Source organism: Heterocephalus glaber, unplaced genomic scaffold, assembly GCF_053883595.1.
Source record: "Heterocephalus glaber isolate CG9 unplaced genomic scaffold, H.glaber_assembly_v1.0 deba00001472, whole genome shotgun sequence".
Lineage (NCBI taxonomy): Eukaryota > Metazoa > Chordata > Mammalia > Rodentia > Bathyergidae > Heterocephalus > Heterocephalus glaber.
The window spans coordinates 38,257,233-38,279,587 of record NW_028258315.1 but is presented as its reverse complement, the minus strand read 5'-3'; the positions used below and the strand labels follow the sequence as shown (position 1 = coordinate 38,279,587).

Sequence of the window (22,355 nt, the reverse complement as noted above, 5' to 3'; positions counted from 1 at the left end):
GGCAATTTTCAAGTATACTACACATTTGTATTAGTCATAGTAACTATGCTGTGCAACAGATCCGCAAAAAGGATTCCTCCTGCTGAAGAACTTTGTATCCCATGAGAAACATCTCTCCATTCCTCTTGCTCAATTATTATTCAGTTTTTAACACTTGGTGGGAGCGAAGGAAATACATTTAAGTCCTTGAGTTTTGGTTCCCTAAGAAAAAAACACAGCAGGAGATAGGTTTTTCCACAGCTTAGTCTAATGATATTCTGCCAGATAAAGTAATTTCTGTGATTAAAGTTTATTTACAAAGGGGGAGGAAACTTTTCACTTGTTAAAACTGATCAAGGGCCTTATAAGTAAAATAATTTAAGGAAAAGAGTGCAAGGAAATATAACATTATGTTTTTACTTTCTGTTTTTTAAAAAAATTAGTATTTCTCAGTAAAAAGTATAGTTTTGTTCTATAATTTGGTCTACTTATGATCCAGAAAGAGAGACAGGAGATAAAGAAAGTGAGGCAAGGGTGAAGGAAAAGAAGAAAGAGGAAGGGATTTCACCTGGGTTATTAAAACCTTGAGTCTTAGAAGACAATTTGTTGTCAATTGTTCTGTTTCCCTGCTTTAGTCTATTTGTTGAGGATTGGGCGTAAGGGAAATAAAACTCTTTTGAATCCTTTTCTTGAAAAGTATGAACAATACAGAGATTATCTTGTAATGGGAATTCTAATTCCTATGTAAAGTATGGTTAATCTGGCCCTCTTGAAGTTCATTCTGCTCTAGTAAGCAACCCCACAATCCTACATCAAAGTACTTAACATGTACTTGGAATAATGCCAGGCACAGTAAACAGAAAAATTATAAACATGGTCCCATGCACTCAACTAGCTTATAATTTAGTTGCTTTGCTGAACAGATCATTCAGGAATAATATAAGAGAATATAAAATGAACGTGAAACTGTAGTGTGGCCTAGATTACAAGTCCTTCATGAAGTTTAAAAGCTTTCAATGATTCACTTCTCTATATAGCTTCTCCTACAAGAGGAGTCACAGAATGCTTCAAGTTGAATTAAAACTTTAAAAATGAATATGGGTCTTCATATTCATAGAGAAAAACTCATTTTTAAATTTTAAAGTAAGTCACAGTAAATCAAATTTACAGAGCCCTTGAAATATTGCAACTCTTGTTTTTTCCTTCCAAGGTAAATATTTGTGTCACTATAGATGCAGTTTGTACTTGGCCCACAGACCATGACACTGTTGAGAGAGAGATGGATCTGCAAGTTCCTCACCAACAGCTTGGAGCTGGATGCTTCTTCTCCTAGATGAAGCAAACAGTAGGAGAAATGTCTTCTCCCACTCCCTTAGGTTCTTTGCTTTCTCTGTTCTCCTATTACAAATTTCTGAAATTCAGACTAATGAAAAGAATGAGGGAGTCCAGTGGAGACCAAAGCTTAACAAAATATTATTAGTAAAATTAACAAATTATATTCTCATGCTTAAGTGTGAAAATGATATAAGAAGAAAAGAAAGACCTTTGCAATGTCATTCAGCTTCTTCTAGTCATGGGAAAGAGCCAATGAAATTAAATTACCAACTAAAGATAATTTTTCCATTGATTTTCAAGAATTTTTTTAAACTACTATTAAAAAACAATGAATCTGACATAGACTGGGGGTTCATTAGAATTGAAATAAGCCTTGATATTTTATAAAATCTTTATAAATATTTTCTTACTTTTGTGTAATTTTAAAATTGTGTAAGACATAGCAGTAAGAACTCGTTCTCCTTCAAAGATGTAGATATCCCATATTCTGAGGTTTAGTGTAAAGGGAGTCTATAATTAAAAGCAAAACAAAACAGAAGAAAGGTTAAAAGTTTCCCCTCACCTTGTATTTATAATCTTGTAATTAAGTTTTATAAATAAATACTTACACGATCAAGGAAACATTGAAAAAACCACTTCATTGTATAGAAGCTTGTATAGATTTCTTGAGAATCCTGAAAAAACAAAGACCTCACAATTTCTGGATGGTAGCAAACAAAATATGACAATATAAAAGTTAGAAAGCTGTTGGAGGTAGGTATTAAAGCTAAATATAAAACCATCTTGTTATAAATCCCTTTCATGCTATTTTCTATTCTTTTTCTTCCAAAATTTTACTTCTCAAAATTATGCTAAGAATAAGTTCCCCTGGATAGCACTGTAATACATTTAGATATCTGTTAATATATTTTATAGGAAAGTATATGTATAGCTCACAGTGAATTAGTTTGTATGTCTAAAAAAAACCTCAAAATTCACTGATAAATCACTTATTTTTAAAAACTTTGGTGTTTGTATTTATCAGTGTTAGAGAAAAAGTTTGAATCTATGAATTAGGACCATAATAGAGCCTCAATATTGAAATTTACAAATCTATTGTCCTTCAAATAATGGGAATTATAACAGCATAATAAATGGAATGGATGACACTATAAAGTAAAAGATAACTGACTAAAGACAGAATTATTGTAGCTTCATTCTTGATGTAGGAGGGTATAAATTAGTGACACATCTACCTACCAAGTGTTGCTTAAGTTTAGACAGAAATTTATTCAGTATTTTTTCATGATGTTCTTGAAACCGCAAGAGTTTAGGAAAACCTTGGACAAAAAAGCCTAGAATACAAACATAAAAACAATACTTCAAAAACAATACCAATAAAACCCCTAATTATAAAATGGAACATATTTCATTTGTAATTGTCAACAATAAAAAGAAACATCCAATGGCTACCAAAATAGTTTTTCCTTCCTACCAAAAAAAAAAAACTGTATTTAAACTTTCGGGAATGAAACTTTTAACTATGACTTGTTTCCTAAAGGTGGTCTTTATCTTTGTAATATTATTTTAAAAACCCGTTATTTCTGAGTTTAAAAGAAAATTAAGATATTAAGAAAAAAATGGAAACTTATCAGACTATCTGTTCTTTTAAGACACTTAGCTGTATCTAGAAAGACTGAATTTTTTAAGGTGTTCTAATCTTGATTGCATTACTATAAATTACATAAGGATTTATTACTTTTTATGCTCATTCTTACAATTTTACTAGTATCATGTTTCCAAAGTTTGTATCAATTCTTAATGCTGTCTATGAAAACTATATTGAATGTCACTTAAAACATGTAGGCATATTGGATCAATGCTGCATCAAAAATTGTATTTTATCTCAACTGATTATATAACTGGTAAGATTTCTAGGAGGTAATGAATTGTAAATGCTAAGTATTAATTTGTATATTTAACTTATTAAACTTTATATCTATTTTTATTCTAAAGTTTCCTTTCAGATATTTATACAATCTGTTTAAAAGAACATACTCTTGGGGCTGGGGATATAGCTCAGTGGTGCCACCACCTATCTCGCAAGCGCAAGGTCCTAAGTTCGATCCCCAGTACCAAAAAAATCAAACAACAAAACAAAACAAAACAAAACACTCTCAAGAAACTCTACCATGGGGCCAGGGATTTAGCTCAGTGGTTTTGCCACCTGCTGCACAAGCACAAGGACCCAAGTTTGATTCCTGGTACCAAAAAAAAAAAAAAAGAAAAGAAACTCTACCACATTAGTATTTTCCAATCTAGTTCCTATTTAACTTTTAAAGATGTTAATAGATGTTCTCTTTAAAAAAAAAAAAAAAGGAATGGGGGGGGTGCATTACATACACTCTTCTTGTATATTCATGATGCATACTGCTTATTCATATTCCAAAGCTGTCTTTTAGATTTAATGAAACTTATTTTGCTTTTCTTAACTCAGTCTTCCAGACTTTTATTATCTGAGTCTATTTCTTCCACAATAAAGTATCTGTTTCAAAAAATTAAGGTCTGTTCCTTCAAGAACCCAAGGAATACAATACTGGGAAACACTGCTTTACAGTCTACCAGGCAAAACTTTCTTAACTAGTCCTCAGTTTTTGAAGGTGTAAAAATTTCCACAGATACAGATTCTATTCCTCCTTTAGTAATATTTTCCATTGAAGCGATTTCATAAAAAATCTACAGTGCCACTTTCATGGTCAGTTCCATCAGAATGGGAGATGGAAAAAAAATTTAAGAGAAGTTTAATTTTTGAAAAAGTCAATGGACTTTAGTAATAACTAGCTTAAGGATGCTAAGATACCTTTGTTCACTTCTCAGGGATATCATAGACTTTATATTTTAAATTTCATCTTTTCCAGTCCTAGCTCTCATTACAAACATTCTGAAGTGATATTACTTTTACAAAGAAAATGCAGATCAGAGGTAACCTTTAGCTATATTTAGCAGACATAGAAACAAGTATCTGCACATATACAAATGCATCTATAATAATGACCTATCCTGTACTATAAGTGCAATGTTAGAACAGTAGAAAACTGCTTTCTAGATAAGAATCATGACAATAATTGCTGTAACTAAGCTAGCAAAAAGGTTTAAAAGAAATGAGTGTTTTCTAAAATGAGAATTTTCTACATAATTATACATCACTTAAAATTTAACCTTCCATTGTACCTCAAGACACTGGCAGCATCACTGCATCGGAAAGCAAAATAAAGACTAATGAGGAAGAGTTCTTTTTCTTCAAGATGTCTTTTTAAATGATACTGTTTATAGGATGGCAACTCAATATAATAATATGTCTGTCTTTTGCAGTCCATTTATGGAATGCAAAGTGCCATACTTATCATGCAGGCAGTATTTTTAAAAATAGTTGGGAAGGAACACTAAGAGAGATATACAAAAACAAACACATACACACACACCCCCTACACACAATACTCCACAAAAGTCACATGGTAAGACTGTCAGGCTTAACAAATAATGGACTATGGAATGCCATAATTTTGAAAATATTAAAGAACATTTTCACTGTCAACTTTCCCACCACATAAAGCATAAATATTCACAAGGTGAATTTAGATGGTTCATTCTAAGAGTAACTAATGTTAAAACTGTTCTAAATTTGATATTATCACATAGATGCACTAGAAAAATAATTTTACATTAAACAGACAGATGTCACTTTTATTTCCAAGTTGCAATCCAAACTCACTAAAATAAAGTTTAATATATATACTTAGCCAAATAAGGAAAAGGTTATTAAAAATAATCTCCTAATTTTAAAACCAAAAGTTTTGCATGTTTTGAAATATTTTAAATGCTCAAAACATTTTATCAGCTTTTTATTTAAGATGGAACAAAAGTTATAGTGGGAAGAACTGAAAGCCACATTTAAAATATAAAAAACTACTTAAATACTTTTCCTTTAAATAGCTAAGTGTCATTTCTCAACTAATATTCTTTGACAAGGAGTTATACATCACAATATCAAGTCAAAGGTAATATTTTGCTCAAGTGATAACTGCATGACAATCAAGTTTTGATCAAAAGATACCTTTTATTTTTCCCAATAATGTATAGCTTTTCCTAAATTCTTCCAAACCTAAATTACTTTCTTTTGACCAAGAACAAGAAAGAATTTTAAAATGTCAACACACTTTAAGGAAAACACGAAGAAAAATCAATGTGAACAGAAAAGTTAGAAAAGTTCATAAGAGAAAAATAAAAGCAGTAATAAATACTAATTAACTGAACAAGCTCGGAGAAACAGTTCATTGTACTTAATTCTATTCAGCATCTTTGTTTTAATTCATCTTTTTTCTTTGTTATTTATTATTTATGATAAATATGGGGTTTTCTTACCATGCATGGCATGTTTGGGGCCTGAGAAGAGTTTGACGAGGGCCCAAAAAGCGTCTTCCTCGTTCATGTACATGAGAAGCAAAGCTGTGATTTGGCTCATTCCCTGACAGTACCCAACTTCCTAAAGAGCAAATGAGAACAAAAGCACTGGGGAGTTTAAAATCAAATGCCATGTGAATGCACACAGAAAAAGCTGAACTACTAAATATCAAGAAACACCTGATACATTATGTAGTGGGCAATTCCAGAGATAAACAGTCTTTACAGCACTCTGCCATATATTACAAAAGAAAACTGCTGAAGAATAAATGTACAGGTGTAGAAAAGTCTAATCTACACTTTTTTAAAGCTATCTTCTGTTTGATACTGTTATACTTTCTTTGAAGATTGCTAATATTTATTTCATTTTATGTATGATTCTTACCTCACCATTCCTCCTTTTTTGCTCCGATGCCGGAAATGTCCCATCCTTCTAGTTTGCTTACCCCCTTGTATTTCTAGACTCTTAGATACTTTTGGGGGTGCCCATCTAGGCTATGTCCCCTCTCTTCACAGTCTCTGCTTATGATGTGGCCTTAGAGACTCGTGTTTTGTGTCATAGGAACCACAGCTGATTGACAGATGAGGATGCCTGGCCCCAAGAGAACAATTAATTGGTTGCACTGATTAATCAGACACTCTGTCTAGGAAATCTAAACAAAGCAAGAGAGACTGTAATCACTGGGATTTTGTAGTTGAACAGTATGGTCACAGTGAGTCTGGTGGTGAAATTTTAGCCATAGGATAACTAGCAAGTAGCCAAAGGAAATAATCTGGAGAGGTAAACACTGGGATGAATAGTCCACAGAGATAATCAGATTTTTTTATGGCCTTCCACTGGAATAGAGAAAAAGTATAGCTGTCTTTCTCATGGAACGCATATCACTTTCCAGCTCCAACCCCCATGAGGCTCTGCTACTGCCTAATTTCTATGAGAAATCCCTTTAGTAAATCCCTTTTTTACTTTCTCTGGTGGGAGCAAATTTCTGCTCTTATAACATAAAGGTTGAAGATACAACAGAACTTATATATCTCAAGGTTCAAAGACTGTCCTCCCTAGAACCTAGCCAACAAATATTTATTTAATATCTATGTTAGGTCTTTCCCTAAATTATCTTCTCCCCCAAGAATGGTAAATGCCTTAAGGGCAGTATGCCTAGTACCAAAGAGTTTAGTTTTAGTGTATCTCTACTAGGCCTCACTTAATAGAGAAATGTGATACTGAAAGGCAAACTCCGAGGAATAACGAAGAGTTATCAAGAGTCAAGTTAAAATTAATCTAGCCATCAACTTCCTGTCCTGCTAGGCTCATTCCTAGTCTTTCTTGCTTAAATAAAAACAAAACAACAAAGAAACTCTATTCACAAAACACAACAAAATAAAGTGGAGTGAAAAAGTATGGTCATATCTAGGTTTTTCCACTTGCAAATCAGCTCTGCTCTAGGACCCCAGGATTACCAGAGGAGCTAAAAGAGTCTGTGGAAACCATTTGGTCCTGAGATGAAGAACTCTACCTAGAGGGACCCTGTTAGAGAAGGAGTGCCAAAAGGAACCTCAGAATACAGCTCACACAACTGGGCAGGCATGCTCAAACTTACCGTATTATATATAGAATATGCAGCAAGAACATGGAATAAAGACTGTTGCCTAGAAAAATAAAAATTTATATTAAACACAATTTAGTTATTTCACATACTTTTCAAATTATAAACATAAAAAAGCTGACTGAAAACAAATAGATAATCCAGATAAAATTGCTACTGTAATAAAGAAATTCTCCCAAGCTGAAAGTGAAACAATACTTTAAGCAGTCTAAATTTGAGGATAAAAGGCTTCAAAATTTCTTAAATTTGTTGCCTTCTTTCACTGAACTTACTCTGAAATAATCCCAATAGAACTAGCTACTCATTTAACAGGATAGTGCATGACCTTTTGAAGATTCTGTTATAGTACTAGCTAAGATCAATACCTGGTAGGTCTCGGGCAATATCCTATAAGAGAAGTTGGTTATGTTCTACATTACCCTCAAATAAAAGATGCTGTTTTTTCCACAATCAGGAAACAGGAATACAAGATTCAAAGGGTGGAGTGGCTCCATTCACTCTTAACTTTAAGGATTCACTAGTAAGTTTCTGCTTCCTGTGCCTACAACCTTAGGGTCTGCTGATCTGGAGATCTTAGTTCCAGAAGGAGGAATGTTTTCATTAGCACATGTAACAATGAATTGAACTGGAAGCTGAAACTGCTACCTAACTACTCTGGGCTCCTAATGCCACTTTAGGCTCCTTATACCTCAAAAGGGAGGTGATCAATCCTGATTATTAAGGGAATGAGGCACTACTATCCAAAGGACAAAAGGAGGAATATCTGGGGAATCTCTTAGTATTACCAAGCCTTGTCATTAAAGTCAATCAAAAACTACAACAACCCAATTCAGGCAGGACTGCTAATGGTCCAGACTGTTTAGGAAGTTCGAGTCACTGAGCTGAGGCACTTTCTGAAGACAAATGGTATATGAAGTGGGGAGTAGAAAAGGGTAGCCACAGATACCATTTATAACTATATAACTACTTGTAGAAATGAATATAATTGTTGCAAGTACTTCTTCCTTTTTATGGTATGAATATTCTGTGTACATCTTGTATGTAATTTTTCTTCTTTCTCTAATGTATTATAAGATATATTAATAGTTAACTTTATATCACAGTATTTAAGTTACAGGATATCAAAACAGAATTGTGATCATCACCCATGGACTTCACATCTACTTGGGAAAGGGTTGGCATGTTTTCAGTTTTAACTAGAACAGTTGTATCATGTTAGAAGTATGACTTAAGAATGGTTTGAGGAGATGCATGTGAGTACTAAATTGACAAGAGCGGATTATGATGTTGGCTTTGGGTCAATTTGACTAGGCTGCTCTCCCCCATTTTTAAACACTGATTCAGGTGTTGCTGTAAAGGTATTTTGTAGATGTAATAAAAATATATCATCCATTCGATTTAAGTAGGGGAGATTAGCCTGGGTGATCTGGATAGGCTTGATCCAATTTGGCTTCTCTGCATAAGAAATTCCACCTAGGGACAGCAGCTTTGGTTCATGCCTGGGAATTCTAGCTTATCCTTCCTGGTGATCTGCTCTGTGGATTCTGGATTTGCCTATCATCTCCATAATTGGATAAGGCAGTCTCTTGGTGTACACCTGCTACTGGCTTCTGCTTCACTGGCTGAACCTGACTGATTATAAGTCAGCAAAACTGTACATTTCATTCACAAACATCACAGTGATGATATGCCAATGTGCAGTACTAATGCCCTGACCATATACTCAGTTCATTAATTTCTCATTTCATTTCTTTTAGTTTCCTTTATACATAAGGTCAAAGTTATAGAGATGCACTTATCAGTGACAATTTTCAAACACAATCTCATTTCTTTTCTACAGCTTTGAATAAAAGAATCTATTATACTTTTATTAAATTTTCAAATCATAAAATGATTACTAATTTTATACCACTTATGTAAAAGTTTTAAAAATTTAAGTTAAATTAGCTGCTAAGTTTCACACACCAAGGACTCAACTGATCTGAAAAAGCTTAAACTTATAGGTTGTAAATCAAAAGGATCATGATGCGTTATGTATATGTACCAAAACCAAGTGAATATATTCACTATGTATTGCAAATACATATTAATAAAAATATTTTAAAATCACAGACTACACAAGATATTCTAAGCACTCACATTTTAACCTAATAGACTTTATAACTGCCCTTTACATTGCATAATATCAAACTTTACTTACTTAACACCGTATCTGTCTCTAAACATAATATGGTCCCTAAATGTACGGTTGACATCAAGGTCTATCTGTCTGATATCAGGTGAACAGCCCCGTGCTCTGTGTTTTAATTTCTAAAGAAAAAGAAGGGAAGAAAAGCACATTTTTATGAGATGACTTGTTGACAATCTATGATAAATTATAAACTGTTTTTCATTTAAAACTTGTTCTTTTTGTTCAGGAAAATCAGTCCCACAGTTTTAAAAAACTCAAAGCCATATAAAAAAGTATACAAAGAAACTTTCCTTCCCCTGTGCCTCTTCCCTTACCTCCTTTCCTTCCCATCATGTCAATATAGTTAGATTTTAATTTAGGACAGGAAACTTTTTGGGATTTCAATTAGTAAGATTGTGTGAAAGCTCTTCCTGAGTCATGTGATCTATTAAGACTTTTGTCTTTCCAGCACCATATTTTTGTTTTCCTTGGAGCTAATCACTGCCTTGCCTCTTTTTTTTTTTTTTGTACTGGGGATGGAACTTGGGACCTTGCGCTTGCGAGGCAGGCAGCGGAACCACTGAGCTAAATCCCTGGCCCTGCCTTGCTTCTTGATTTGCTTCATTTTCTACATGCTTGTAACTAAATCAATCCCAAACTCACTGTAAACTATAAATCTCCTTTGATGTTCTGATAGAATATTATATCCCAATAAGTTCATCTTCTTTTATTTTTGGTACCAGGGCTAGAACTCAGGACCTTGCGCTTGCGAGGCAGGCACGGTGCCACTGAGCTAAATCCCCAGCCTGAGTTCAACTTCTTGAAGACCTCTCTCCCACAGCAGTCTGCCCTGCTCCTGCCTAGACTGCTTGGCTTCCAGGCTGCTGCCCAGTTCGGCTCTTTGTCATATCTGGGCTTCTCTTTGCTCTGCTCTTGGCTTGGGTCCCTTGACTCCTGGGCCTCACATCTTCACATTCTTGGTTTCTTTCCTTGCTTTGGAGGAATACACATTCTCTAGTCAAAGGCTCCTGTCAAAGGGTGTGTGAAAGATAAAGTTTCTGAAACCTCTAATGCCTGATGATTACACCCTCTCAATGAACTGTTTCATTGCTTTAGAATTGTAAGTTGGAAAATGTCTTTGCTCAAAAGGTACTGCCTTCTTTGTCTTCTGGCCTTCCATATTGCCATGTGAATTCCTGTACAGAGCCTCTTTTCCCTCTCTGGAAGTTTATAGGTTCTCCACGTTCTGAAGATTTCCATTTCTCTACTTGATTTGGATCTATTTTTATCCACAGATATGGGAACTGGTAGACCCTTTCAATTGTAAAAACTCTCAGCTCTGAGAAATTGTCTTTAATAATTCTTTTGTCAATTTCCTTTTTCCCCTCCCCTAATTCCCATTTTTGTCTGTCTGATAATGTGTAATCTCCTAGGCTGTTATCAATTTTTCTTGTATTGTCTCTATTTCCTACTTGCCTTTAAATTTTATTTTCTGGGAAATTTCTTCAATCATTACTTTCAATTGTTTTTCATTTTTCTTAAATTTTCCATTTCTATTATTTTTATAGTCATAAGCTCTGTTGTTCTCAAATGTTCCTTTTTATAGCATCTTACATCTGTTTTATGGATGTAATATCTATTTTATTTTTCTGAAGATATTAACAATAACCTTTTAAATCTTCTTCTTGTTCTATAGTCTGTTTCTTACAAGTTTCTTTTCTATTTGTTTTCATTTGTCTTTCATGTTAGCCCTTTCCTCAAATTCCTTTGGTGTCTGTCTGCTTTTAACAGTAAGACACATAGTGGCACACACCTGTAATCCCAGTACTCAGGAGGCTGAGGCAGGAGGACTGTCATGAGTTCGAGGACAGCCTGGGCTACATAGTAAGTTCAAGGCAAGCCTGCACTACAAAGCAAGACCCTGTATCAAAACAAACCAAACCAAAACAAAACAAAACACAGTAGACACTAAAAAGGCTGTGCGTCTGGGGGAAGGCAGCAGAGTCAGGAAACTTCGCAACAGTGGTCTTCGGTGCGGACTGAGCTGGCTGGGCAGTTGAAGCTGGGGTCCCTGGAAATCAGTTTATTTTCTAGAAGTTGGCATGTTCCCTAGAAGATGGGCATGTTCCCCATCTCCTGCCAGGAAGATCAACACCTCACTGCCAGTGTTCTGGGAGCAGAGTTCAGAGGCTAGGTAGTCCAAAATTTGAGATATCCTATTCCTCTGCTTTCCCGACAGCAGCTCACCTCAGCAGTGTCTGTGCTGTCCCAATCCAAAGGCCCTCCTCCCACCAATGAACATCCAGTCATGGGCCAGGGCTAGGAGGAGACTTGAGGGCTCTAACTGCTTCTGAAACAGACCTTCAGCCACTTCTGTGTTCACCATCACCTCCACTTACAGCAGTACCTACAGCTGGCAATTACCAAACTTCTGGAGATTTGAGATACAAACCATGTTCCTTCTCCAATTTCCCAGTGCCAGCCTAGAATTTAGCTTTCTTGGGCTTAAGTATACTAAATGTCTGTCTGCACTCTGGTTTTAAAAAATTTGTAGCTGTTATCTCTTCATGTTTTCTTATACTTTGTGAGTTTGCCTTAAAAAAAAAAATAACTCTGCTGTCAATTTAGTAGCATTTCAGGGAGAAAGAAGTTAAATTATGAGTATGTTTAATGCCCCATGTTTAGCAGATGACAGATTAAAATATATATTAATCTATACATAATCATGTTTAAGTATAAGCATCTATATACACATTATATTGATCCATTTACCATGTACTGGTAAAACAGATTCCTGCTAAAATCTATTCCAGTAAATACATATAAAAACACAACTGCTAATCCCTGACATAAACTAAAAGTGGAATAAAGGCTATTTGGGTATGTCTGAAATGTATGTGATCCTGGTACATAGGTGTGTACGCACTAAGTATTTTGTGAGTATGTGCATTTTTATATTTTGAGGTAGGAACTCAGAGAATAGTAGCTTCTATAGCTTTTTAAAACATGAAGATTAGGCTGGGGGTGTGGCTGGTTCAGTGGTAGGACACTTCCCTAGCATTTGTGAGGCCCCAGGGTCCCTTCCCCAGTTCTGCAAAGCAAACAAAAAAAAACCCAACACACCTATAATATCAGCTTCTCTTAAGACAAAAAAGTGCATCATACAAAAGGTCTCATGACAGAAGTAAAGACCTGTTAGGTAGGTAAAAAAATAATAAGCAAGGGCTGGGGATTTAGTTCAGTGGTTCCGCCTCTTGGTATTATGGCTATAATTAAATGAAGTAGTTCACATATCCACACATCTAAATACTCAAATAAGGTCAAATTTTCTCAAAGTAGGTACAATATTTTTAAAATACAGCAATATGAAGCTTCAAATTAAAACCAATCAGATCCAAATCAGAAAAAGGTGTTTGCCTTGAAAATTCATCCTCCTTTTTTCCTTTCTGGAAACAACCCCTCATGAAGACTTCCTGAACCATAAAGGTGATTTCTTTTTCTCCTTTCACGTCAGCCAAGTTTTTGTTTTGTTTTGTTTTGTTGCTACTTTTGGAGTATTTGTCCCATACTAATGACTACAATATTATACATTTATATACTATTGTTTCCTCAGACAAAGAACAGCTTCTTGACCACACCCACTCATTTTGTGTGCTCTTCAGTAACTCGTACAAAGCTGCAGTCTAATGATGAGCACGCACCATTAGACAAACTTCAAGGACTGAATGCTAATATGCCAGGCTTCAAATAATTCCACCCATCTGAGAAAAATCTTGGTAGATCAAGAGAAGTTAGCTTTCCTCCTACTGAAGGTTCTAGTTCATGGAGGATGTATACAACTATATACAACTATACACAACTTTCACAGAACAAGTAAGAAAGAGTGGTCAGGAAAAGAAGACTCAAATAATGATGCAGTAAAAATGTTTATGATTGTGTTGAAAATTATGAGCTTGAAAGTACCAGTGATCAAGTTATTTTTGTTATCAGTTTTTATTAAATGATGTTCTTATATTAACCAATAACTGGATAACATTATTTTCATGTTATTGTTCACAGTACAACTGAAAACTGTAGTTTATTCCCTTTAGTGGGAATACCAAAGTGCCTTTTGTAACTGGTTTAAACTATACATATTTTTCAATATATTCTAACTTAACTTACTCTATATACACTTTCTAAAGAGAATATTTCAAAATCTACAGATCTAAGATTCTTAGATGTAAATTTTTTACTCCTTCCAAAGTTAATATAATACAGATTCAGAACAGGTAGAGCTGAGATGACAAGGACATAAATTTTTTTTTTTTTTGGTACTGGAGATCAAACTCGGGACCTTGCACTTTTGAGGCAGGTGGCGGCACCTCTGAGCTAAATCCCTGGCACAAGGAGGTAAATTTAATGCATTGCTTAATTTAAGAAAAGCATTACCAATAAACTCAGTCAAAAGTTTAACAATTTACTGATACATAATAAACCTTAGAGATACTGTAATAATCTTGGAGGCAAATTCTTTTTTTATAGTCCTAGAAGAAACAGAATCATATACAGATAGATATAGGATAAATTGAATTGTTATTTCCCCATAGACTCTAAAAAGGACATTACAAATCTTTATTGATACTACAATCAGGTTTTAGTCAATTTTTCCTTCAAATATGCCCAAATAATATTGACGGATCATTTTAAGTACTGTGATTAATCATTTATATATTTGAAAAATATTTAATATTCACTGATTAATATAGTCAACACTTTCATTGAAGTATTTATTTGAAATTTGAGACTACAATAGATAAAACAAATAATACACCTCTAAAACCCAATCCAACAGACTTTTGGTATAATTTCAAATGATAAAAATATCTTACATCACCTTGAAAGCTAAAATAAATCATTTTTTTAAATTTCAAAGTAATAGTTAAGCTACTCACACTATAAAGGTCTCGTGTTTCTTCTTTCATTTTAGGGATCTCAAGAAGGAGAGCCCAGACCTCACCCCGGAGCTGGAGGGGGATTCCTTTGTAAATTCTTCTGTGAAACTTACCAAAAGAAAAGGAAACTGGAGATTACAAACCAACAAAAGTTTAGAGGGGTCCCTTCAATTGATGTGATTAATAATCGTTAGTCATTTATTTTCAGAGTATTCATGACAATTAATTAAATAATGGTCCCATGCTATCACAGGGCTAAAATTTTAAAATGAGGCAAACATGCAAAGGACTGAAAAAGAAATGTAAAAGGGATGTCTCTAGAATTCAAGCTGTAGGAGGTAATGAAACAAAACACATTCAAAGAATTAAATTATAAGATTCTAAATATGAATCTTAAATTTAAGCTTATTGGTTTTCAAATACAGTTAGCCCTTCATGTCCATGGATTCTATATTTGTGGATTCAACCAAACACTAGTCAAAACTATCTGAAAAGGGGCTATGTCTTTCTACAAATGTATGGACTTCTTCTTCTTTGTCATTACTCTCTAAACAACACAGTATAAAAATTATTCACACAGAATTTACATTGTGCTAGGTATTGTAAGTAGTCTAGAAATGAAAAGTATATGGCAGGATACTTCTAGCCTATATGTAAACACTATGCCATTTTACGTAAGGGACTTGAGCATCGGCAGAATCTGGGATCCTTGAACCAATCCCCCAGACACTGACAGACAACTGTACTTGTACAATTACATGATTGACTTACTATGGTTATACATTTTTTGTCATAAATGTCCAACTATCATAGAAGTTTAGGAAATTTTGTATTAAAAGAAGAATTATATCAAAGCACAACAGTCGTGATGAATTTGCTTATTCCCCAGGAACAGCAGTCTAGCTTACATTGGTCATCATCAATTAACAAAGTAGTACTTTGTATTTCCTGCAATGTCCTTGTAAATGTGGGCACAGCAGAATGTTCCGCTTTACATGGAAGAGAACCAAGGTATACAAAGTGGCTGGCCTAGGTCAGAGTTCTATCTTCTTACTCCAAATTCAGGGTCTCTCTGCCAAACTACATTGCCTCTTACAAGTTACAGCTTCATCCTGCTTCGTTAGCAGAATTTATCAGCAGAAAGCAACAGCTGGCTGACTGACTCAGTCTTAATAGCTTTGATATAGAATCCTATATATTGGATTTTAACAACAATTTAATATTCTAATTTGCAAAGTATCACTTCTAAAATCTTTTTCTTTCTTTTTTTTTTTTGGTACTGGGGATCAAACTCAGGTCCTTGCACTTGTGCAGCAGACAGCGAAACCACTGAGCTAAATCCCCGGCCCAACTTCTAAAATCTTTTACAAATTTATTTTATGGCTTTGATACATAAAATCTTAAAGAAAAAATGTTGCTGACCTCTATCTTTCATTGTCATTATTTTCGTTCATTTTCCAATAAAATTAGTCTACTTCAGTCCTAATACATTTAAAATCTACCAATTAAAAAAAAATCCCATTGAGTGACTGCTCTCAATACTTTTTTCCATCTTATGTGACCTCAAAACAGTGGTAAATTTGCAATATTTTGCCTGCCAACAAGTAAACTTTTCAGCTCAACAAGTCTGGCTCAGTTTTGTAGCACTGTTAAAATTGCAACCATAATACCATGAAACAATCACCTCTCCACTGTCTTTAACTATACCTGCCCCATTGGCTCCTTTGTCTCTGCCTTCAAATAGCACCAAGTCTCCCAAATCTGGGCCTTAATATGTTTTAAACCACCCACAAGGTCCTACTGCATTTCATAACTATATTCTATTCCTTTCTGGCTCTTTATGACAAACACAAAAAAGAAAGGCTTGATAAAAGATGAAACACTTAAATGAAATCCAGAGTCCAGATTTGTAATCTTTTGCTTGTTGCTAACAAGCTATGTGACCTTGAAAATTCTATTTTTAAATGACAGGTCTCCATTTTCCAATGAGTAAAATAAAATATTGGCTAATATGGTCTCAAGACCCACTCAGTCATTTAATCAACACAGAAATATACGTATCTATAGTGGGTACCAGGCTGTGACAGATCTCAGACACAATGATATCATGACTAAATTATAATGGTGTCGACTTAACAGAAATAACTTCATTTAATAAACTACACTTTGTGTAAATACCAAATAGTTTCTCTAGTGTGAGAAACTGAAAGAGTAAATAAGGACTAAAAGGTATAATAATGTGAAATAGGAAGAAAAGGGGCAAAGGGGAGGGGAAAGTGGGAGGGGTAGGGGAAAGGAAAGAAGGGAACGGAATTAATATGAGAAAATGAAAAAATGGAAACAAAGTCTTTATAAATAGGGAGGAGTGGAGGGGTTGAAGGGAGGGCAGGGGAAGGGGGAAAAAAATAAGAACCAAGAGAGATTATGTAAAGGTGCAAATTTCCAATGATGAATGTCATTATATTGTATACTTAAAATGTACCAATGAGTGCGTACCTTATTCATTATGAATATATAATGTTCAATAAAAGAAATTTCAGTTTTTCAACAACAAAATAATAATAAAGTACACTTTTAAAATACCATAGTTCTGTCCATAGGGAGGCAGTCACTGTGAGAACACACAGGCAACACAACCTAAATGCAATTTTTTTCCCATTAAAGTTTAGGTTCTAAAAATCCAAATACTATAAGAGCTATATATTTTTATTTCAAGATATTCTTAAAATTTGTTTTATTACTATATAAACAAGGAATCTGTGGTGAGAAAACCTACTTCCCGTTGGAAAACAAACAAGACTTCCATGCTACTTTTTACTTCAAAGCAATTTAAAACAAGGTATGGGTTGAAAGTAGTAATTCTTTTTAGAAGGTTCATTCTTTAACACCAAATTGCACTATATATATATCATCAAATGATTCTAGTATTACAGTTATGGGAGAGTGCTTTAAAATTACACATCAAAGAAATAGTTCTGTTAAAATCTCTCTTAATGAGAACTGCATTAGCCAGAGTTGCTGACAGAATAGCCTAGCCGAATTGCTCATTTTTACAGAGACTTACATGATTTCATATATATATATATATATATATATATATATACTTGAGAAGAATATAAAGCCATATAATTCTACAAATATTTGATTAGACTCAATGTGAGATTAAAGTGTAGGTAAAATGCATGGAAATTTATCCTGTAATTACCACTTGAGCAATCTTCCCACAAAGACTTAAGGTAAAGCAGCTGTCAACTGCAGGCTAATCTGAGAGGCAGTATACTATTAAACAAGAGCATGGGTGTTGTACCTAATCTTCTACTTTGAACTGATCTCTCTTAAAAACACCTTGAGTTGGGCTGGGGATTTAGCTCAGTGGTGCTGCCTCACAATCACAAGATCCTGAGTTCAATGACCAGTACCAAAAACAAAACAAAACAAAAAACACCTTGAGTTCTAAACTCAATGTTCAAACAAGACAGTTAAAATCAACAATACACAATGAGTAAAATAAAAGAATCTGACTTTAAAATAAGAATATTTAGGTTTCTCAAAAAAGGAAAATGGCCTTTGCCCTGTGAGATACCCTGCAACCAAAAAAGACTTTGTAACCCTGTAACTTGAAGATTTCCATCACTGAGTTAACTTTCACATTATGGTCCCACTTAAAAATTCATATTGGATGTTATAACATTAAAAACTGAGGATTACAGAAAACAACTCTTGCTTAACTTTGTTTAGCTCTGATTTTCCCAACCCTATTTAATCAGAGTCCTTTCCTCACCTAATAATAAGCAACACTTATTGACTATACACTGTCAAGTACTAATCTGTTTTTTTAAATTATTCTCATATTACACATGAGCACACTAGAGCAGTAAAAAGTAAAATATCTTCCCCAAAGTCATACAGCTAGTAAGTGGCAGGGCTGGGGTTTGAACCCAGGATAGTCTGGCTCTGACTTCTTTTAACCTCAAGGCTACAATGCTTCTGTTACACCTATTAGAACCAAAGGAATTGATGTTCTCTGGAATTCTTGTTGGCAAATGCTGACATGTATACTTTATATCTATACAAAAAAGGAATGAAAAAAGATTATACAGAAAAAAAAGTGTGAGGAAACAACAGTAAAAAAAAATCATTAACAGTTATCTCAGTTGTATTTTGCTATAGGACAATGGATGATTTCTTTTTTTCTTTAACCTTTTTTTTTTTTTACTATCCAGCCTTCCTTCAAAAAATTAACCTTGATAGTTAATATTTACTATAATGCAAGGTACAATGCTAAGTACATTCCATGCATTAACTCATTAAATCTTCATGCCTTTGAAATGAGTACTATTATCTCCATTTTACAGACAAAAAAAAGTCAGTGGTTCACAAACTATGGTCTATGAGGTCAAAACTATTTTCATAATATGACTAAAATGTCATTTTCTATTTTCACTATCCTGACATCTGCCCTGGTGGCAGAAAAGCAATGATGATAAAATACTGCACTCTGACACAGATCAAGGCAGTGCTGAACAAGAAATCACTCTGTTCTTCATTTAGTTTTTTAAAAAGGTCAGTTTCACTTAAGAATCCCTTGGATGAAGCAGTGAAAAAATTAATTTTATTAAATCTCAACTCCTGAGCACACAGCTTATTACTGTGCTGAGTAGTGAAATGGGGAATACATATGGGACTCATGCTGCATACTGAAGTAGGATGGTCACTTCAGGGATTAGGCACGTAGGAAACTGAATTACAAGTTGAACCAACTGCTTTTCATAGAATACCATTATCACTTAAAGAAACAAGTGGCTAACTACATCCAGATGATTGTATAGATTTGGGTTAGCATTTGGCAGACATTTTCTCCAAATAAATGAAGTGAAACTCACTTGAAGGAAAATAACTGACACTGTATTTGTTGCCACTGATAACATTTGACCTTTCAACCAAAAATCAGAGCTTTCAAAAACTGACACCACCAGGAACTTGACAATTTTCCACTATTTAAAGACTTTTCTGATGAGACTGATACCACTATTAATGGATGTGTGTAGTTTTCTTTAATTGCTTTAACATGTTCCTGTCAGCTTGAACCAACAGAGGTTCACGACTGCCTCATCAGGTGTCTCATCGGGTGGCACAGAGAGGTAATAAGCCATACATGGGACAGTCATACATGTGTCACCAGTGGGAATGTGTTAAAATTTAGCAGATTCAATGCAGGGCAAAAAAATTTAAAGGGAAGTTTGCTAGAACCAAACTTGAAAAGGAGATTGCTCTGCTTTAAGAAAAGCGTTCAATGCTGTCTTTTTTTCTGACCAATGTGTTGTGTGGATATGAAGTCTGAAATTGCTGCAATGATTCTGACCCCAAAGGGTAGCCAACCTCATCATGACACTGACTGTGCAGAAGACACAGAACAGATGTAAGAAAGTAAGTCATAGGGAACATAACTGAGAAGCTGAATTAAATTACTCCTAAACTCATCCTACTGCTGGACCATTTGAAAGAACCTCTTAATTGCTGAGATCAATTTGGGTTAGGTATTTGTTACTCTCAAGGCATTTTACTAAATTAATTTTTCAAAATGAGTATGAATGCAATATTTTTATAATTCAAGAAAAATTTTATTGTGAAAATCCACATTGAATTTACATAGTTTCATATAGAAATGGCATTATTTTGGGCTGGCAATTTAGCTCAGTGGTTCTGCCACCTGCCTTGCAACCTCAGGGTCCTGAGTTTGACCCCCAGTAACAAAAAAAAAAAAAAAAAGAAATACCATTATTTTAAATTACCTTTTCAGTGTTCTTGTATTTTTCCCATCCTTTTAGCATTTTCAGCCATTTGGTAGTTCTTTCAATTTCCAAGTGCTTTTGCTAAAATAAAATTGAAATTCACTGTTATTGTTTGAGGCTTCTCTATAAATTACAAAAATACTCAAAGAGAATTTTGAATATTGTTGCTTTAAAAGGACTACTAAAAAAAAGCCATTCTATATTAGATAAGAAATATCCTTACTTTTGTAAGTTGGACAATATTGAAGTGGTGTCAACAGTATTCCACAGCTAAAGTTAGGAGTCCTAGGGAATGCTCTATTTAGGTAAAAAGATACAGAAAGGTATGGCTTCTATTTTCTAACACTTTGAAGCTAATTGCTGAAAATCTTGAGTATTCTACATATTTTATAAAAGGAAATTTTAAATACTCGGAAATATCTCTTATGAAGGAACAGAAACACTTTCAAAATTCAACTCTTCCACATTATGCGTTCTATCAAGTTTTCAATGAAAGTCAGCTTTTTAACGGAGAATTGAGTATTTATTTATTTACAATATGGTCAATACATAACTAGCCCTATACTAGAGAAAAATTATACAGAAGTGAGTAAGGCATAGTTGTTGCCCTAAGGAGATGCACTAGGCACTCAGGGTAACCAACATGGAAAGACACAACACTACAGCAGGTGCTCTGACATAGAAACAGGTCGGGTAACAGCAAGGACACATTGGAAGGAGCAGTCAAATCCACCCAGGGTGTCCATGAACAAGAGCTACAAATGAAGAATGAAAGATTATTAGGGTTTTTATGAAGTCCAAAGTGGAAATGACCATTGTAATGGTAGTTCCAAAGGGCTTTGAAAAAGGAAATATCAGGAAATGAAGCTGAAAAAGTAGGCAAGGGTTTTGAATGTGACATGAAATGAAGAGCTGGGCCGAGCTGGGCTGAGCAGGGGAGCAGTGAAGCTGAGACATAACAAATGCCAGCTCCTGATTTCTTTGCTTTTCAGAAGGAGAGAGAGTTTTCTGCTAAGTACTTGGGCCTGTGAGTATAGTAAATGTATGAATAAAAAGCGATGGAAACAGAAGAACACAAAGAAGGAAAATAATTCTGAAGACATATCTTATGCTCAAGAAACATATAGAGTACCCTACAGCTTCATGAGGATGTATGGCCATCTCCACTTTAACACGAGGAGACAGGCATAACATGTGTAAGGGACACATAAAAGGGTAAAAGAGGGGCTCAAAGCAAGGCAGTTTGACTCCAGGATTTGCATTCTTAGCCACAGCATCTTCTGTCTCTGGCCTCTATCCCTAGTATAGGCAATCATAGTTCCTGGATGAAAACAATGGCTCCTTGCTGACTGGCTTCAATCCAGCCTCAGATAGACAGGCATTACAGTGGCAGATGGCATACACCCACCACCAATATTTTTAGATCTAAAAGAAACATAAAATCTGATCCCCCAATACAGAATTTAGGAAAAGATTCTCATCGATGAGAATATTTTTATAGAATTTTTATTTTAGTTATATTCTTAAAACTTTTTTTCACGCCATTTAAAAAGTTTTGATTTTTTTCATAATAAAAGGTGATTACTCATGAGCAAAAGACATTCTGTTATAATTCCCATTTTTCAAAAGGCTAAGCGTAGTCTTCATTATATTATTAGTGATAAAATGTTGCAGATGGTTCCAGAAATATGTTTAATTTTAAAACTCAGTGGGACACTGAAATCTAATTAATGTTTCTGCTAAATATGACTTTAAGAAGGCCACACTGAAAAATTAAGATTGATCTAAACTGCCATTTCATATTTTTTCTGTTTTTACTCTCCCTAACTTTTTCAAAGCATAATCTCTTTTCCCACTAACAGAAAAACACCAAATAATTCAAGCCAGCCCAAGAGTATAATAACACACAGTTTGCCAGGAACAGCCCTGCTGAGATCTAGCAGGTCTCTTGCTATCTTTCATTTTTATGACTATGAATTATCAACGAATCACTTTAGGAAGCAGTCATTCTTTTTTTTTTTTAAAGACACACTTTTGTATTCTAGTGCTTATATACATAGATTGTTTTAAATACTATACATTTTCACACTGCAAAGCAAAA

At 34.3% G+C, this 22,355-nt stretch overlaps 1 protein-coding gene across 9 annotated transcripts in view; it reads right to left on the bottom strand.

Annotated features, from left to right (window-relative positions):
- The window catches only part of Usp6nl (USP6 N-terminal like), a 303,422-nt gene that overhangs the window by 75,510 nt on the left and 205,557 nt on the right, over positions 1 to 22,355 (bottom strand). For 8 of the 9 annotated variants that reach the window (XR_015439473.1, XR_015439471.1, XR_015439469.1 and 5 more), the window contains 8 exons: positions 20,255 to 20,335; positions 14,463 to 14,570; positions 9,559 to 9,668; positions 7,353 to 7,401; positions 5,716 to 5,836; positions 2,554 to 2,648; positions 1,923 to 1,988; positions 1,725 to 1,824 (listed from right to left, as the gene is read on the bottom strand). Coding sequence is in view for 1 of the 9 variants with exons in the window: in XM_087181952.1 (XP_087038078.1) it covers positions 1,725 to 1,824; positions 1,923 to 1,988; positions 2,554 to 2,648; positions 5,716 to 5,836; positions 7,353 to 7,401; positions 9,559 to 9,668; positions 14,463 to 14,570; positions 20,255 to 20,335 (730 nt within the window). In the remaining 8 variants the exon portion in view is untranslated. The remainder of the gene's footprint in view (positions 1 to 1,724; positions 1,825 to 1,922; positions 1,989 to 2,553; positions 2,649 to 5,715; positions 5,837 to 7,352; positions 7,402 to 9,558; positions 9,669 to 14,462; positions 14,571 to 20,254; positions 20,336 to 22,355) is intronic. The other variant, XR_015439474.1, reaches the window with a different exon arrangement.